General features: G+C 35.4%; 1 protein-coding gene across 2 annotated transcripts in view; it reads left to right on the top strand.

The window, feature by feature from the left end:
* The window catches only part of TLK1 (tousled like kinase 1), a 175,303-nt gene that overhangs the window by 146,842 nt on the left and 8,384 nt on the right, over window positions 1-20,077 (top strand). For both annotated transcript variants that reach the window (XM_069577245.1, XM_069577247.1), the window contains 6 exons: window positions 10,720-10,817; window positions 12,991-13,072; window positions 16,583-16,674; window positions 16,758-16,847; window positions 17,002-17,171; window positions 17,448-17,583. In XM_069577245.1, coding sequence (XP_069433346.1) covers window positions 10,720-10,817; window positions 12,991-13,072; window positions 16,583-16,674; window positions 16,758-16,847; window positions 17,002-17,171; window positions 17,448-17,583 — 668 coding nt within the window. The remainder of the gene's footprint in view (window positions 1-10,719; window positions 10,818-12,990; window positions 13,073-16,582; window positions 16,675-16,757; window positions 16,848-17,001; window positions 17,172-17,447; window positions 17,584-20,077) is intronic.

The raw sequence follows: 20,077 nt of genomic DNA on the forward strand, positions 1-20,077 counted from the left end.
TTTCTGTTCTGCTGTAATTATTGATATTTCTCTGTTCTTTGATATAAGTAGACAACTTCAGTCCATTTTGTAACTGATGGAGTTGTAACGGGACTATAGAAGGGAAGTGGGGATTTTGAAGGTCAGAATTAGTACAAGTATTTGTCTGCCCACCTAAGCTATTTTGATAGAGACCTATGTTTGACGTTCCATATAAAGAAAGATTTATCAAGTATTTTCTGAGTAGCCTTTCATGATAATGAGATACTAAAGTGTATAGTCAACTGGAGGTTTATAATTTTCACACATAATAGTAAATTTCAGATTACTCTTTCTAATGATGAGTTTTACATGTCTTATGGAAACCTGTTATAAAATCTGAAATGATAAAGCAGTTAAATTAGGAATCGGCTATTTGTATCACAAAAATACTTAAAAGGATTCAGAGGACGGTTTGTTTTTATTTTTTGATTGGTGGGTGGTTGGTTGATTTTAAAGCTTTCCTGGTACATTGAAAATATTTTATTTCTCTGAAACATTTCTGTTTTATAAAGTAAGGTACATATCCTTAAATGTCTCGATATTATGTAAACAGTTGAAGCTTTTGTAGTTTACTACACCTTCTCTTCTAACTTCCGTATTACCTTTTTCCCCAGTGTTTGACTTTTCCATTTTTGTATTTACTCATTCTAATAATTGTCCCTTCTATAATCCTTTTCCTGTTTTATTGTCTCAGCTTTTATCAAATTTACTGAGCAGTTTTAGACTTCTAACTTTATCTTCTTCTTAACCAATTTACAACATTACTTTTCTTTGATCTCCATCATGGAATATTGGATGAATTAATGCTGAAATATACTCTCATGCTTTGAATTCTCACATTTACTTCTGACTTTTTTGGTTGAGAAGAATGAATGCATTATGAAGAAAGTTGCTAGTAGTACATACAGAGAACAAAATTAAGTAAGTAGTGTCACCTTAGAGTACAAATAAATAGTAATAGTCTTATTTCCACTGGGTATTATTTTTTTGAGTTGTACAGTTCAAGAATAATAGGCATTCTGTTACATGCGTTAAAAATAAGTTATTTGGCATATTCTAAAGCACAGTCGGAAAGTAGGTCATTAAAAATAGGTCCTTCTGGTTTCTAAAATACAAGTAGATTGGACACTTTCAACACATAGAGAACAAGCTTGAGTTGAAAGAAAAGATGTTATCACCTCTATCTTAAGCCAACATGAACCATACCCCGACATGTAACTATATAGTTTCTGCCATAGGCTGGATCTGATCTGTGGATATTTGATGTCCATGTTACCTGTGCAGGAATTAATCAGGTGACCTACATTAGATTAGGGTTTAAATGTGGAGCCCAGTATACCTCCTGCATTACCAAAGGTGACTTTCACTCTCCCTTCAATAAAAACTCTTAAAGTTAGATGGAGTTATAAAATTTGTTGGCACCAAAGGAAAAAACTTGCATCATTGATGAAGCCTATACCATTTGGACATAGAAGACTAGAAGCCCTAGTTAACTTTTTCTTGAGATAATCTATGATGTATGTTGTATTTTATAAAGATAATCATAATAATTGAATAGGTAAACCGAAAGTATTTACCACTGAATAGATCGTAAAGTTCAGTTCATATTCTGTATTATTCTGTGGGCTAGAAACATAGTAATCCAAACCCAGTGAGTCTGTTAGTGTGATAGAGCAGCAAAGGAGAGCTCAGCAGTAAGTCCATGGCTGAAATAAACGCTCATTCCTGTTGCCACCAAATAGTAAGTGTAACTTACTTAAGGGTTTATTGTCTTCTGAAATTAGGAAAATTATTGTTCAGCATCATCTTTTTTAATACATTAAGAATTGTTTAATATTGTTTTAGTTATCAGTTGATGAAATTATTGCTCACTCATTCACTAGGTGATTTATTTCCACATTTCAAGAGAATTGCATAATATTACATTTTATACACTTTGAATTTTTAACCATTCTAGAGTGAACATTAATGTTAAATTTGAATGCCAAGCTCTTCTCTGTTTGCTTTGTCTAAATTAATATAGCTAGTAACTAGCAAAGCCAAAACTTGGACCTTTTCTCACTGCTACTTCAGTGGAAGTATCCTTACACTTTATTCCTACAATTCTCTAGTTGTAGATGGATAGCAAGTTGATCCTTCTGAATTCAGAATTGATTCCCTTGTAGCTTTGTTTGCATCTTTCCTAGAGTAGTAGGAATGTTTGCTTTCCTTTTTTCCCCCAGAAATAGACTGTTTTATTTTCATCTCAAATAAAGTAGAGCAGTTAAATTTTTCACACACATACTCCTTTCTCTCTTTCTTTCATATATTACTTTCCTTGGATAGCCTGTTAGTGACTATTCTGTCAGCTAGAATATTTCTTTATTATTAATTGGTTCACTGTTTTTCATTATAAATTTATCTTTAAAGGTCAACAGGAAAAGCATGTTTTGGGAGGTAAAATGTGTAAATACTCTCTAGTGTAATTTTACCTTTATACAGCTAAAGATTTAATAGAATGTCAAGGAAGTATATCGTAAAATATATGTATCTTATACAAATTACTCCTGAAACTTACACAAAATAACTTTTTGCTACTAACCATTATGCATAAACTTCCTTGATTATCACTTGCAAGCTTGTAGTTGCAATGAGAATAATTTCCTGTGTTTAAAATGTTGTCCTTTAAGGCAGAGCAACTAAATCCAGTAATGTACCTGTGCCATATGTGGCATCTCTGGCATTAAGAAAACTGATAAGCCATGTACCAGTTAGCTTTTATAGTTGATCCTGTTTTGATTCCAGTCTTGATAAATTCTAGTTATGAGAAAGTCAGTTATCTTTGTAATTTGTGGAGTTCTACTAGGTGGTTGTTTGTACAACTCCGATCTTAATTCTAGAATTGAAGAAAACTGTGTGGATGTGCTTTCCAAGGATTATTACTAAACTAACATAAACAACTTTATAAAAAATCCCTGATAAACCATCTTCCTTGTAAGAGATTGTCTCTCTAGTCATAATATTATTTAAAAAATATAAATTATCAGTCATAATACCCCAAAATAAAGAGAAAGTAAGAATTTTGAAAGTTGTTAGGACCAATAACTACATCATACCACTGCTGTTTGACTCAAGTTTGTGCTATGAACAGCATGTGGAGGTGTTTATTCTAGTCTTTGATTTTTTTTGTCATGTGGATTTTAAATATTTGATTAGTTGGAGAGAATGCATATAGAAGATTTGACATCTCAGTATGGAATATTAGATAGTGTAGTAGGGATTGACTTTAATGTATGTGTTTTGGGGGGTGTGTGTGAGAGAGAGAGTTATAAACCCTGAATTTAAATACCAGAAGTTTTTAGGAAAAACATAACCAATTTGTAATTGAAACAGGATTAGTCAAGAACCATCAGCACCAACACAAGTGTATCTTTGCAGACCGAAGGAATCAGCTAAACAATTACGGTCATCTCAATCTCTACTAAAACAAAAATCGCATCCAACATGCCACCTGACACCATTTCTTTCTCTCTTTCTCCTTTGCTCCTTGCGATGTGGCATTCATCTCTCCTTGTGCCTCCGTTCTGAAGAGATAACAGTATAGCAACAACTCTGCCACTGAAATCCTGTTCTCTGACCGATATTGGCACCTGCAAAGAGAAACAACCAGTAACAGGCAGCAGCAGCATCAGTATTAATCTTCCATGATGAAATCTTTACAGGTCAAGAACAAGCACACAGCTCTTTTCTCACTCCTTCACAGTGGACCATGCAACTAGTTGAAATGGAAGACAATGGATTGTCTGCAAGCCTTTTGAACAGTGGAGAATACAGGGCATTGGTTTTAGGTGAATTAATCCCCAAATATTCTTGAAGTTTGATATCTCCTTTGGTCTTTCTTTCTAGAATACCATTGTCATCTGATTTATCAAATCCTTAGTATGACCACAAAGAATACGTTTGTGTATGTGACGCCTCTTGTCACTTTAGGTATGAATAAAAATATGAAAATAGTTAATGCTAGAGGGCTTAATCTCTAAAACTGCATGTGCACCTCTATATTCAAGAAAATTTTCTCTCAAAGCCGACTACATTGTATGTTACATTTCTCTAGAACATAACACAAGATGCTACTTGTGTAGGAAGTAGTTTTCAGTGAAGTCTAGTGAAAATGCATTCATTATGCAAGAAAAAGTCACTGTTAAGCCCACAAAGAATATACAAGGTTCCCAACTTCTTGGTATGTATGGGCAAGAAAAGTGCCAAGAGTGTTGGATTTCTAAACTTGACATCTTGTGCCTAGTTCTGCTTCTGTTTAAAAATGAGTGCTATTCTGTGAAAGCGATGCCTGAGAGAACACGGAACTAGCTGTAGATAGGAAAGCTACTGGTGTGTGTACTCTCCTTCCTGCTCTCCTTGTGAACCTACAAGCATATTTCTGGCTCACCCCATCTATAATTATACATCTTTACCTGGTAATAGGTGGTGGTCACTTACCAGAGTGAAAATTTAGTGATAAAATGTATTTTACTTTTGTAGATTTTTATATTAATCCAGTTGTATAGGCAATGGCATTCATTGAATTTTGGAAAGAATCTTAGAAGTCCTGTTAACCATTGGGCAGAGTTTATTCAGGTTTGTAAATTCAGTTTAGAGGTCATAATTTCACAAAAAAGAGAAGTCAGTTGCTTGGCCAATGGCCAAAAACTGTAACTCAATGCTGTTTATATGCATATACATAGAGTCTAGAAGATTAGGCTCTTCTCATTATTGTATAGAATGTTAAACCTTTTCATACTTTTTAAAAATATGGAATCCACCAGAACCCTGAAAAAGGTTAAAAGGCAGAAAGCTGGAAGAAAATGTAGTAAGGCATTGTACCTGTAGGTGCTAGGGTTTGGTGTCAGCACCTGAGCTAGTTTCAACATCAAGAAATTTCGTCCCCTTAATACAGAAGCTGTGATTTCTTTTTCAGGAACTGTACTGGATATTTAAAATTTGCCAGTCAGTTGAACTGTTATATTTATTTGCTGCTGAGAAGATAGGGTTTGGTTTGTTTAAATAGAATGGAGGAACTGACAATCCCATTGTCCATTTTAACACTTACTCCCATTTAGGGTTTTTGATGTATGTGTTTAATTTTCAAAGAGAGGCGAATTACCCCCAACCCACCAAAGAAGGAAATGAAACAGAGAGAGAAAAACGTTAAAGTTCTAACATTAAAGTTCTAAACCAGTTAAACACATTTGAGGGATACCCAGTATGTTCCCCTCAGTAATATCCAGCTCAGCGACTCAGGATCGACATGGAGACATCATATACATAGTTAGGAAGGAATCCCCCACCAGGAATTTCACAGTATTTGTCCTCTTTCTTCCTCCTACCCTACTCCCGCAATCTATACAGTCATACTTGAGCAAAAAGAGGATTACGGGCAGTAGCTTCAAAACTGATCTCTATACGTTCAATGTAGTTTTTTATTGGTTCATATTTCCAATGATTTGTGTCTCATATCCATATTTAGGATATATAAAAGAATATAATAGAGAAAAAATTGAGGACCTATAAATTTGAAGTAAATTGGTAATAATTTTCTTAATTCTTTTCTGCACTGCCCTTTCTGTTAGCTTTTAATAACACCTTTTGTTAATTTCACCTTTCACTTTCCTAGTGATAGACTTTCAGAATAACATTATAAATATTTTATGAAATTAAAACTTATTTGAGGACTTAGAGATACTAACTTGATTGTATTATTATATTACTAAAATTAATTTGGTATTAAATATGTTAAACCTCATTCTGAACTATTAATAGTTTTCTCAAAGGACTAATGTTGTTATGGTGCTCCTGAATATACTCTTGTAAATGATAAGCTTTTCCCTGTTTCCACTATCTTCATAATATACCACATAAAATCTTTTCTTCTCCCAACTCGCATGGATTATAGGCAAGCTGAGAATGATACATCAGAAATTCTCAGATTCTCAAATTCTACCTTATCTTGACTTTATAGAAAGGCAGCTTTTCAAAATTGAGGGGTTTTTGTGGGGCTAACATTAATATATATTAAAGATTTGCTAAAGAAGTTTTAACTATTCAATAGTATGTTCAACTTTTACAGGAAATGAATTAGTTTTACATGTAAAATGCGTTACTATATAACTTGTAAGTTTTACAGTTTAATGCCTACGCACCCCTACTTTAAAAGAAAATAATTGCCCTTTTAAAAACTGCCATTAAGGGAAATGCTCAAAATATACCCCAAATCTGCCTAGCAGTTTTAACCTGCATTTTACGTTTAACTTGGCATTTTATGAAGATTCTACATTGCTGTAGCATACTTTTAGCTTAGAATGTTGAGCCAAGGAGATATTAAGTTGCCAGAAGGGACTCTGAGTACAAATAGAAAGTATTTGTATGCTAAATATCTATTGAGGGACAAATTGGTTTTACTTTGCATATAAATTTTTAAAGTTAAAAATTTTGGAAGGTGTTAGGTTTTGCAGGTTACTTAAATGAGGCAATATTGAGATCTATTGTTGTATACTTGTCTAACCTGGGTTTTTAAAAATATATATTTAAGTAATTCAGATATTAGATCTTATTTTAAAATACTGTTAAAATAGATGTAGTATGTACTGTTAAGGTTTATTGCCATATCTTTTTGTCTAAACGGAAAAGAACGATGTCCTTTTATTGTATGTGATTACCAAATTTACCTCCCTCTCTCTAGTAGGATCTTTTCTTATTTGTGTTCCTTCAATACCATAATTGCCTACAGAAACCAATTCTTTTCCAGAGATGCTGTTTCTTCTTAGACCTTTTCTGCTGTAAATGGCTCAACTAGTGGCCGACTAGAGTATTGAAATTTAGTGTTCTTACTAAGCATGATCTCCATTCTGGACTACCTCTCTTTTATTTTAGTAATTTGACCTACCTTTGCCATGCATTTGAGGATTCCATTCCATAATGGAATTCCCTTCTGTAAGGAGAGAATAACTAACAGGCTCAGGCTGTTGTAACAGAATACCATAGACTGGGCAGCTTAAACAACAGAAACTTATTTCTCCTAGTTCTAGAGGCTGGAAATCCAAGATCGAGGTCCCTTGGGGTTTAGTTTCTTTTTTCTTCAACCATTCATTCATTTTTGGCTGGGCTGGGTCTTTGTTGCTTTGTGGGCTTCTCCTTGCGGCGGCTTCTCTTGTCGTGGCTCATGGGCTGCAGGGCATGCAGGCTTCCAGTAGTTGTGGCTCCTGGGCTTTAGAGCACAGGCTGAATAATTGCTGTGCATAGGGTTAATTGCTCTGCCACATGTGTGATCTTCCTGGATCAGGGGTCAAACCTGTGTCTCCTGCATTGGCAGTCAGATTCTTTACCAGGGGAGCCTAGGGTTTAGTTTCCGTAGCTTTCTTCCTAGTTTGTAGATGGTCATCTTCTCATATCCTCACGTGACTTTTCTCTGTGTTGCCACAAAGAGCTGGTGGGGTTGGGAGGAGAGATCTCTTTCTTCCTACTCAAAAAGCCACTAAATCTCATCAAGAGGGCCCCACTCTCATTACCTAAGCTAACTCTTAACTTACAGAGTCCCCTTCTCCAAATACCATCACACTGGGAGGTTAGGGCTTAGACATACACAATTTGGGAGGAACACAAAGCCTTCAATCCATAACAGAATGTATACTTTTTCTCAGTGGGATTTGAGAGAAGTTACTTAGAGTTGCTGAATTATCTTTCCCCTAGAAATATGTCATTTTGTTTTAAGATCCAAGATACTGGAATAAATACTAAATTACAATATGGATGATATAAATATATTTACTGATGACTATGGAAGATTTACCTGTATCTGCATATAATCAGTTATAGTTCCTTCCCTTAACCTTTGCTCTTAAACAGCTAGGATCCAGCTGTTTGTTTTAACTAGTCCTCCTGACGTTTGGGGGGTTTATCCTGTAAACTTTACAGTTCAGACTGAATGAAGCTTGTCTGTCCTTTTGTATTAAAAGATCTCATGGGGCATGTGGCTGGCTGGCTGGGGGTGTGTGTGTGTGTGCGTGTGTGTGGGTATGGGTGTGGGTGTGTGTGGGTGTGGGGGTGTGTGTGTGTGTGTGTGTTTAGTCGCTCAGTCTTATCTGACTCTGTAACCCCATGGAACCCACCAGGCTTCTCTGTCCATGGGATGGGTAGCCATTCCCCTCTCCAGAGGATCTTCCTGATCCAAGGATCAAACCCTGGTCTCCTGCATTGCAGGCAGATTCTTTACCATATAAGCCTCTAGGGAAGCCATACTTGGCATGTTTTATAGAGGAATAAAAACTTGCTTAACTGGCACATACATGTATTTTATTTTTTTTAGTAACTATTTCATAATATTGATTATTGACATTGTATAAACATCTGAAGATTACCAAAAATTATAAAACAAATGTAATTATGTGTCAACAATCTAGTTGTCTCAAAATTATATATAATAGAATTTCTATAAATTCACTTTTCAGATAATAAGTATCTCCATACCACAATTACAAGTAAAAGCTGAAACAAGTATTTTTGCTGGCAGTTCTAATAAGCATTTCACCGTTTTATCAGATTATTTAAAATTATACCAGTTCACTAAGCGTTTGGTAGCTTCATACATGTGTAAGAAATTAACAGAAAATTTTAAGGCAGCAATCGTTAGTAATCTGAAAAAAGTAAGTTACCTCTTTCTGTGTTCTGTGATATAATTGAATTTGAATTTTTTCATATTTATGGACACACCTGTATAGCCAGTTTCTTATTCTGCTTTATGTAACTGAATTGAGACAACTGAACTGTGGGTTGACTTTATTGTTGTGAAGCTTTTGAATCTATTTCCTGTCCTTATAATGAAACTATTTAATCCCCTGGAACATTATCTTACCTTTTTTCTCTTATTTTCATTAAAATTAGAAATACTGTGACTGAAGCTACACTAAATGAGGAAATTTCAGGGAATTTAGTGTATTTTAGAGAACTCCCCCAAATTTTAGAAAAGTTCATCTTCATTGGTTTCTATGTATTATCTATGGAGAAAGAAATGGCAACCCACTCCAGTATTCTTGCCTAGAGAATCCCTTGGGCAGAGGAAGCTAGTGGGCTGCTGTCCATAGGGTTGCACAGAGTCAGACATGACTGAAGCGACTTAGCATGCATGCATGCGTTGGAGAAGGAAATGGCAACCCACTCCGCAGTACTCTTGCCTGGAGCATCCCAGGGATGGGGGAGCCTAGTGGGCTGCCCTTTGTGGGGTCGCACAGAGTCAGACATGACTGAAGCAACTTAGCATGCATGCATGCATTGGAGAAGGAAATGGCATCCCACTCCAGTATTCTTGCCTGGAGCATCCCAGGGACGGACGAGCCTGGTGGGCTGCCGTCTGTGGGGTCACACAGAGTCGGACACGACTGATGCAACTTAGCAGCAGCAGCATGTATTATCTAGTGCCTAATTTACATTAAATATCTGCAACAAGTAGGGGTTGAGTTTCATTTTTAAATAATTGATATAATCTTAAGGTCAAGTAGAATATAAACATACTTAGGTTTTTAATCTGTAAACATTTGTTTTTCTTTATGACACTGAGAATATTCCTTTCAGTTTAAGCCTTAGATAATGGTGTAATAGACTTTATACCTCTGTTATCTGCCTTACAATGAAATATGCTTTCAGAGTAAATTTCAGAATTGTTGATTTTTTTGAGACAAAGGATTTTTTTTTAATTTTAGAAGATAAATCATTATAAGACAGTGCTAATGAAAAGCAGAAATATTTAAGAATAATATTCAGAAATGATCCCTATTCCATGTTGTATATAGATTTATAATGGTTACACATTTAGGCCAAGGCAATCTGTGTTTACTTAATAGTTTTTCAAAAATATTATAAAATTGGCATTTCTAGAACTTTTCACTGAACTTTGGTATGTTCTTGTCTTTTAACAGTATTTATATTGACAAAGGTGTATGTGTAATGGGTGGTTTTGTTTGTTTTGGTGTCTTTCTTTTAAATGTTCTAAAAATTGTGTATTTTGAGACATGAAAATATCAGAATTTTTAGATTAATGAATGTTAAAGTAAATTCCTTTAGGATTTGCCTAGGTGTGCTCTGATGACTAAGGATCTAAATCACAGCTAGTCATATAATTTTTGTTTTAAGAGTCTCTTAAAAATTGTAGTGGAATTTATCCAAAGAGATTGGTCAGATTGTACATGTGTGTTTGTATATTCCAAATGTTGTAAGGTCTCTGAATAATCAGTAGTTTTGTGTTTTACCTTTCTTCCTCCTTTAACTATTGTGAAATATATTCATTTATTTTTGTATTAGTAAATTATTCTCTCATAAATTAAATTAAAATTTGAACATATCAGAAATAAAACTTACAGCTCATTTTGTGTTATAAGTCAGTTTCAGACTACCTTGCAGTCATTTTTATTTTTAGTTTAGACATTATAAAAATAGATTTCTTTTAGTACAGAGATTTTCTTGTGGAGGTTGGTTTCTTGAAATAGGCTTTTGCTTTATCTCTCTCTATCTTTCAGGCATTGAAAAGAGCACTTCGATCTTTTAACTCAGTGGTACTTTATAATACACTATTCTTTCCATCACTGTTAAAAAAAAATTGGTGCATGAGTAAAAACATCTTTTTTATATCACCAATAAATTGAGCTTGTTATAGTCCCCTCTTTTCATTTTCAGGAAGAGGCAGAAATCCAGGCAGAACTTGAACGGTTGGAAAGAGTCAGAAATCTTCATATTCGAGAGCTCAAAAGAATAAATAATGAAGATAATTCACAGTAAGTCATTATTTATATTTCACAGTATTACATGATAAAAGATTTTCTCCCCTTGGAGATCATAAACACAGTATTTCCTTGTTGAGGGACTTATCATAGAAATAAAGTCCTTCGCATGACTCAGAAGGCCTTGTATGGTCCGGTCTCAGCCACCTCACCACCCCACCTCTCTCATCCTCCTCGCACTTATATGTCATAGATACACTGGCTCCCTCAATCACATGTCATTCCTATCTCAAGGCTCTTCTGTTCTCCATTTCCTCTGCCTGAAATATTCTTCCTCTAAACACTTGAGTGGCTTGCTTATTTCACTCCAGGTGGTCATTAGAAAGGCCACCCTATCTAAAATATCAGTCCTGGCGTTACTCCATCACCTCTCTCAGTATCTTTACCTTGCTTTATTTTTGGCATTTATCACTATTTGGAATTACATTTTTTTTTCCAGTTCTTTTATCTGTTTCCTTTCACTGGAATGTAAGCTACATGAGAGCAGGGATTTAGTTTTGTTCTTTCTATATCCCCCAAATCTAGACCCGTTTCTGGCATATGGTAGGCACAGAATAAATATTTGTTGACTAAATACCAAAGTTGGTGTTACAGTAGTGAAGAAGAAATCATTTCAGCTAAAGGGATTTCATTAAATCATGTATCCAGCATTGTGTAAAGAAGAAATAGAAGAGCAGTTTAAGTTATAGTCTCTGTCCTTAATCCCTAATTATCAAATTTATTTAAACGCTAAAGGAGTTCAAAGAGAAAATGCCTATGGACAGGTGGGAGCTTTATCAGGAAGACAGAAATAAAGTAAGGCATTAATTGGATGTAGTCTGTGTAGAGGACAGGAAGGATGTCTTTTTTATACTTCCAGATTTATGTAATTTAAATCTTCATGACCTAAATGAGTGTCAGAATTGGAAGTGGCTTATTTCTGCCATGAAATATCTTGCTTAAAAGAAGGCCTGTTTATGATTATCTTTATGAACATAGTCATTCTAATATATAAGGTAAATGAAATAACATAGTTATGGAATATACTTGATTATACCAGATAAATTCTAATAAAGCAGAAAAGTCAAAGCTAATTTACAGTTGACTGTTCTGAAAATTATGCCCAAGCTTGTTTGTGGATATAACTTAATCCACTTGATGAAAATTAAATGAATTGTTATATTTCCCTTTCTTTCTTTTTTTTTTTTTTTGGCTACATGGCTTACGGAATTCTAGTTCCCCAACTAGAGATTGAACATGGGCCACAGCAGTGGAAACACTGAGTCCTAACCACTGGACCACCAGGAAATTTCCTACATTTTGCTTTAAAACTAAACAGAAATCTCTCTTAATTCTCAAGAAAAGCTTAAATTATCAAAGCTGTGTTGACATTGAATAAAATACCATTGTATATTTTGTATCTGAGACTATAAAACTGTCATTGATTCCCCCCCCCCCCTTAAGAATCAAAGAGTGTACATTTTGGAACCATGTTTTTCTGTGAAACCTTGCCATGTATTAACTGTTGACCTTGGACAGTTACTTAACCTTTCTGTGCAGTAGTGCCCTCATCTGTAAAAGAAAGGTAGTGGCAGGGCCTACTTCAGAGGGTTAGTTAAGAACCAAACGAGATAATACATGTGAGTGCTTAGTGTGTAGCAGGTGTGATAAACATTAAATAATTTTATTTGTGGTGGGTTTTATTTTTTTTAAGCATTTCTTTTTTGATTGGGGATTAAAATTTTATTTGTAAAAGGCAAAGACTATAAAATTTAACCATGAATGAAAGTCAGCTTATAATTATTTTTTATCCTATGTCAGTACTATAAAACTTGATTAATTAAAACTCCCAGATAAAAGTAAGTTTTCATAAGGGAAGCATTTCCTGATGAATAGATACAGGATTTTATAAAGCTCTTAATAATACAGTAGTTGGTAGGTCTTTATCACAGTGCTATAATTGGTCATTGAACTTGAATATTCAGCTTGATAGCTGAATGTTAGGCTTCGTGAACACCAAAGCGTTGAGATGGGTGATAGTCATGCAGGTAGAGAGAGAAGTATGGAATAGAATTCAAAATAGCAGGAAAAAGAAATAGGAGTAGAATAAGAGCACAACTGTGTTGTGGACAGAAACTTTTTTGTGTGTGTTTTCATGTGCATGAGTGTTTTTTTCCCCACCCTTAAGGTTCAAAGATCACCCAACGTTAAATGAAAGATATTTATTGCTCCATCTGCTTGGTAGAGGTGGCTTTAGTGAAGTATATAAGGTAATGTACTTTTTTTTTTTTCTGTTGTTCACACTAACATAGCAAAGATATAGGAGTATGTGGTTAAGAAGTACATGTTTATTGTTTTTATGATTTTTTGACTGGGAAATTATGTCCTCTCATTCCAAAAAGAGTCTGTGATGGCTTATGTTATCTCGAGAGTCTAAAAACTACCCTTGTGCCTTTGCAGACCCTCTGATATTTGGTAGCTGATTACCACTGACCAACCTGATACAAATAATAACAGCCATTAGAATCAAGATAGGCAGGTAGCAGTTTAATATAGTACCTTTATGACAAGGTTGTATCCCTTAAACATGTGTTACAAGTCCTTAGATGTCCTAGATTTACCCTAATTTCTACCTATTTCAAGGCCAGTGTTTCTCAAATATATAAAAGCAGAAATTTTTACTCATCACATTTAATACTTTATACCTTTTTTTTTGCTCTGTATTGTCTTTCTGACCAACGTTTAAATACTGTGTTCCCAAATTTCTTTATCATTCTTAATCTCCTTTTCAAATATATCCCCCTCCCCCTCCCTGAGTTATCACCTATTTGGTTTCAGATATAGATACCTATGTATATATGTAGCTGTCTACCCACACTTCTTTCTGAGCCCCATACCTGGGGTTCACATGACCTCATGTGGATGCTTCATAAGTACTGCAAAGTCACATGTGAAATAGAAGCTTATCTTCCTCTCCTCCCACACCTTCCCCTCCCTTTAAAAGAAAAAACAACTGCTCCCTACTTTAATACACAGCACTGCCCTTTATCTACCCAGTTCCTTCCCTGAAAACCCTGCAGTGAATGAAGAATGAAAGTCATTTTTCACTACATCTTTCCCTTAACGCCCTTCCTCCAGCATAACCAGTCTCTGGTGTATGTCATTATTATTGTCATTAAGCTCTCCTAAATCCAGCAAGGGCCCTTCTCTCAGCTCAAAGCCTCATTGTCTCTTGTTTGCATTGCTCTAATCATCTAATCATCTCACTCCCCTGCCTTATAAGCCCCAGTAGCTTTCCCATTTGCTCTTAGTTAGGATGAAGTCATAATGAAGGTCATGAAGTGAAGTGAAGTTGCTCAGTCGTGTCCGACTCTTTGCAACCCCATGGACTATAGCCTGTCAGGCTCCTCCGCCTATAGGATTCTCCAGGCAAGAGTGCTGGAGTGGATTGCCATTTCCTTCTCCAGGGGATCTTCCCGACCCAGGAATCGAACCTGAGTCTCCCGCATTGCAAGCAGACGCTTTACCATCTGACCCACCAGGGAAGCATAATGCAGGTCACAGTCTCACCTTAAACTTTAGTTCCTATTAAAGGTTTCCCTATTAATCTGCCTTTGATAAGCTCTTTGTAACACTTTGAACTTCATTATGGATTGGTATAATCAGTGATTAAGACCTCGGGTTCTGAAGCCAAACAGGCTGAGTTTGAATCCTAATTCTGATTGCTGTTTACCAGCTGTCTAAACTTTGGCTTGTTGCTTTACCATCCTGTCTTCATCTGGGACTGTTTAACATTTATGTACATCATGGGATCATTGTAATGATTAAATGAACTATTAGGTAAATCACATAGAATTTTGGTGTTGAGTAGATGTAAGCTCATCAAATTGTTATTAGAAATCCTCTCTGTTCAAGAGACAACCTGTATCCACTTCTGACTCTGGGGAAATTATGGGATTTGGATTCAGAGAACTAATTTCTGATCTTGGTTCAACCATGAACTAGTTTCTGTTTTGTTAACTTGGATAAACATTAGTATCACCCATCAAGAGTGATCTATGAGCCCTGTTCCAGTTCTTGTTTCTTTGATTCTAATGGTAGTTTATCTGGGCACTTAAGCATTGAGTAGTCTTACCCAGGCCACAAGGTCGAAAAAAAGATCATAATAGCTCACGGTGGATCTAAAATCACTGTAGCTAGCATTGGCTTATCCTAAAAGTAGCCCAGCCTCTGTTGCTTCTAATAGCTTTCATGACAGTCTTCTGCCACTGCCCAGTAGTATTTCCACTGTTTTTAGTCTCACAGATAGGGGCTAATAGAGACTTTTCTCTTTAAGAAAACCTTACATAGAAATTAGAAAATGCAGATTGTTGAGACCCTAAAGTCTTAAATCCCTATTGTTGACTTAAATACTAATGACAGCTCCCTCTGACCCCTTCAAAGTCCTTTCATTGTTGCCAGGTCCCTTGGGAAACAAAGCAGATTGTAAATAAAAAAATAGACTTTGTGGAAGATATTGAATCAGTTGCTTAATGATTACCATCTTAGCTTTATGGGAAGGTATACTTTGAAAGATGTGTCTTACATTATAATCAGTATACACTAATGATAACTTTAGAATTTCTTTTTTACTTTTTTATTCTTACTGTGATTGCTTGTAAGTTCTTTAATAAACTTATTATGTTCTTTTTGCTTTCTCCTACCTGAACTTTTTTTCTTTTCTGTTGTTTAAAACTTAACTTAGCTAATGTCTATTGGGTTTTTATTGTGAATCATGTATTATTCTAAAGACTTTATATGTTTCACTCCATTTAATTCTCTTCAATCCAAACTTTGAGACTTTGTTAGCACAAAGTAACACATCTAATAAGTTTATCTGACTCCAAAGTGAATATTGTTAATTATTGCACCCTTTGTGATTTTGGATCTCATGCTTTTATAATTTTGTGACAAGCAGTTTACCCCTCCTGCTTATTTTAAGGTTAAATTGATAGAGGGAGTAGAAGCTATGAACCTTCTTCCTAATAAATCTGTAAGCTTTTTAAGTGTTTTCTTAAAGGAGCATTTTTTGTATATAAGTTACCATAGAACCTAAATAATAAATTTCTTTCATGATATGCAGTGTTTTTTTTTTTTAAAGAAAAAGTCACCTGAAGCCTTAAAGAATACTGATCATTCTTTATTAATAAATAGGTTTTTATACTGGTTTGTTCAAATTATCAGCCTATCTTGAGATGAGATTAAGGAATAATTGCTCATATGGTGTGGCAATTATATATGGTTATATTTAATTTTGTAATAAAAGTTTAGGACTTTAATAAATAATTTTCAAACAAGTGGGGAAAAAACATGGAGTCTCTAGGAAAAGATAGAGGAAAAAGTTTGCTTCATCCAATCCACCAAAAAATTATTAAAGTCACCTGTTTTCCTGGCTGCTTGCTGCTGCTGCTAGTGTAGAGGAGAAGGTCTATGTTTGTTTGTTTGTTTGTTTTTAAAGCTTTATTGTTTTATGTTAATTCAGTATATTGGCATTTATAAAACTTGAACATGAAAATTCACATTAAGCTTTACTCTAACAGCATGAAATTTGTATCTTGTTTCTGATAATAAACGTGCCACTGAACTATAATCTTAGCAGAGATGACTACCAAAAGTAGTATATTTTATAATATAAAAATGTGTATTCTAGTTCCATATTACTGCAAAATTATTACCCCCCAAAAAAGTGAGCTCTTCAGTTGGTCTTTGGTTCAAAGTCTTCTCTGTTCCTTTAATCCTAGGCTTTTGACCTTTATGAACAAAGATATGCTGCTGTGAAGATCCACCAGCTTAATAAAAGCTGGAGGGATGAGAAGAAGGAAAACTACCACAAGTAAATATTAATTCTTTGATTTTTATCAATTTTGAAAATACATTTAATGGTCATGGAGAATTAATACACTCTCCTTCTTGTAGACATGCCTGCAGAGAGTATAGAATACACAAAGAACTGGATCACCCCAGAATAGTTAAACTCTATGACTATTTCTCCTTGGATACAGATACGTAAGTGAATATAAACAGACTTAGTTTTTAAGAAAAGACATGTTGGCATTTGCTTTCCCTATTCTGTACTGATGATACAAATACTCATTTGTCCATTGTGACTGAATTAGTGGCTAATAGTTTGTGTCTGATTTTTTTCTCTTCTCCATTGTAGGTTTTGTACAGTGTTAGAATACTGTGAAGGCAATGACTTGGATTTCTATCTGAAGCAACATAAGTTAATGTCAGAGAAAGAAGCTAGGTCTATTGTAATGCAAATTGTAAATGCACTAAGATATCTCAATGAAATCAAACCCCCTATTATACATTATGATCTTAAGCCAGGTAAGTAATAAAATTTGTCTAAATTTTTAAGCTTTAAAGAATATAATTATCTGAAAATATGCTTTGTGATTTAGTTTTTAAGAGACACTGGCATACTAGTAGAATCTGACGTGTTTTTAAAATAGTATCACTATGTTTTAAAATTATATTTTAAATGTATATTTTAATTAAAATTTTTGCATATGTATATTAAATGTATTATTTATTTCCCCAAAATCAGCTTTCATAGTAAACATTTTTTTCATCTTTGTATCATTAAATAAACTTTGTTCTTAGGAAACATCCTCCTGGTAGATGGAACAGCATGTGGAGAAATCAAAATCACCGATTTTGGTCTGTCCAAGATCATGGATGATGACAGCTATGGTGTAGATGGAATGGATCTAACTTCCCAAGGGGCAGGCACATACTGGTAAGTGTATTATTAAAAATTCCAAAATTATCTAGGTCAGTGCCCAGTCTTTTTAAAGAGAGTTTATTTTCATGTGCCTTTGAGATTACTGTGGTGTGATAAGGGTACTGATATGAAGTCTCTTGAGTTGAGACTACTGGCACCAGCCCTCTTTTCTCTTCCTGTCTTAACTGTAAATATCAGGAAACTGGAGGAAGAGAAATTTGGCACCAGTGACTACCAGCCAGAAATTCCTAATGTGGAGATTTTGTGAATCTTGTTCTGTAATGTTAGAGTGGTGTTTATTATGAATCAGTTCAGTAGCTTAGTCGTGTCTGACTCTTCATGACCCCATGGACTGTAGCACGCCAAGCCTCCCTGTCTGTCACCAACTCCCAGAGTTTGCACAAACTCATGTCCATTGAGTCAGTGATGCCATCCAACCCATCTCATCCTCTGTCGTCCCCTTCTCCTCTTGCCCTCAGTCTTTCCCAGGATCAGAGTCTTTTCCAATGAGTCAGCTCTTCGCATCAGGTGGCCAAAGTATTGGAGTTTCAGCTTCAATGTCAGTCCTCCCAATGAACACCCAGGACTGATCTCCTTTAAGATGGACTGGTTGGATCTCCTTGCAGTCCAGGGAACTCTCAAGAGTCTTTACCAACACCACAGTTCAAAAGCATCAATTCTTCTGTGCTCAGCTTTCTTTATAGTCCAACTCTCACATCCATACATGACTACTGGAAAAACCATAGCCTTAACTAGATGGACCTTTGTTGGCAAAGTAACATCTCTGCTTTTTAATATGCTATCTAGGTTGGTCATAGCTTTTCTTCCAAGGAGCAAGCATCTTAATTTCATGGCTGCAGTCATCATCTGCAGTGATGTTGGACTCCAAGGAAATAAAGTCTGTCACTGTTTCCCATCTATTTGCCATGAAGTGATGGGACTGGATGCCATGATCTTAGTTTTCTGAATGTTGAGCTTTAAGCCAACTTTTTCACTCTCCTCTTTCACTTTCATCAAGAGGCTCTTTAGTTCTTCTTCACTTTTCTGCCATAAGGGTGGTGTCATCTGCTTATCTGAGGTTATTGATATTTCTCCCAGCAATCTTGATTCCAGCGTGTGCTCTCTCCAGCCCAGTGTTTCTCATGATGTACACTGTATATAAGTTAAATAAGCAGGGTGACAATATACAGCCTTGATGTACTACTTTTCCTATTTGGAACCAGTGTGTTGTTCTATGTCCAGTTCTAACTGTTGCTTTTTGACTTGCATACAGATTTCTCAAGAGGCAGGTCAGGTGGTCTGGTATTTCCATCTTCTTCAGAATTGTCCAGAGTTTATTGTGATCCACACAGTCAAAGGCTTTGGCATAGTCAATAAAACAGAAATAGATATTTTTCTGGAACTCCCTTGCTTTTTCAATGATCCAGCGAATGTTTGCAATTTGATCTCTGGTTCCTCTGGCTTTTCTAAAACCGGCTTGAACGTCTGGAAGGTCATGGTTCACATGTTACTGAAGCCTGGCTTGGAGAATTTTGAGCATTTACTATGAATACTACTACTTAATATTACCATCTTAGCTATTAAAAGCGGTACATATTAAGCCCTCTCTGTACAGGTTTTGTGGTTACAACTTTTGTTTGAGATGGATGTTTTGTTGATCATGAATGAGAAGAAAAATCTGGTACAATCTTGGTCTTTTGATCTTGAGTCTAAATGAATGCCATTCCTTCACAGTTACCTAGGTGTTGACAAAAATTACTTCATTGTGAATTTTCAAAAAAAGTTTAGTTTTCAGAATGAATTAATTAGCAAAAGGAGTGAAATCTTAATTGGAAGGGAGATAGCTGTACTCAGCCTCACTGAGCAGAATGGTGATTACAAACATACATGTGACTTTAGGATCTCTAGCACACAGTTAGCCTGGGCAATGGAATATGCTACAAGTTTGTATGCATATTTACTTTTCAGAATAGGGATTAGTCATATCCATGTACTCATGTAAAGCCATTTTAGAGCTTTAAAATCATGATTGTGGCATTTTTTTAGGAGTATAATACAGTATGTCATAGATTTTTAAATACATGTTTAAAGAAAATCATTATTCAAACTGGTAACTCCTTGAAGGTCAGCACCCTCAATCAGTAAGTAATCTTGAAACTTTCTTTCAGCAACAAGACTCCTTTTTTCACCACGAAATCTTAGAATCCTGGTTGCTTGGTAGAACCCTAAATTATGTGGAAAACAGCTTAAAACCATGTTCTAAGTAATAGATAATCCTTTGCAGGTCTCCCACATGCCGTTTCCCTCTCACTCTGGCTTCCCTAGTGTAGGGCAAGGCAATGGAATTTCCCTGGCAGATGGGCATCAGGGACCCTTATGTTTAGTGTGCTCTGCAGGAAAAAGATACAGTCATGGCATTTCCATGTTCAGTTCAGTTGCTCAGTCATGTCCAACTCTTTGCAACCCCATGAATCGCAGCACGCCAGGCCTCCCTCTCCATCACCAACTC

Source organism: Ovis canadensis, chromosome 2 (genome assembly GCF_042477335.2).
Source record: "Ovis canadensis isolate MfBH-ARS-UI-01 breed Bighorn chromosome 2, ARS-UI_OviCan_v2, whole genome shotgun sequence".
Lineage (NCBI taxonomy): Eukaryota > Metazoa > Chordata > Mammalia > Artiodactyla > Bovidae > Ovis > Ovis canadensis.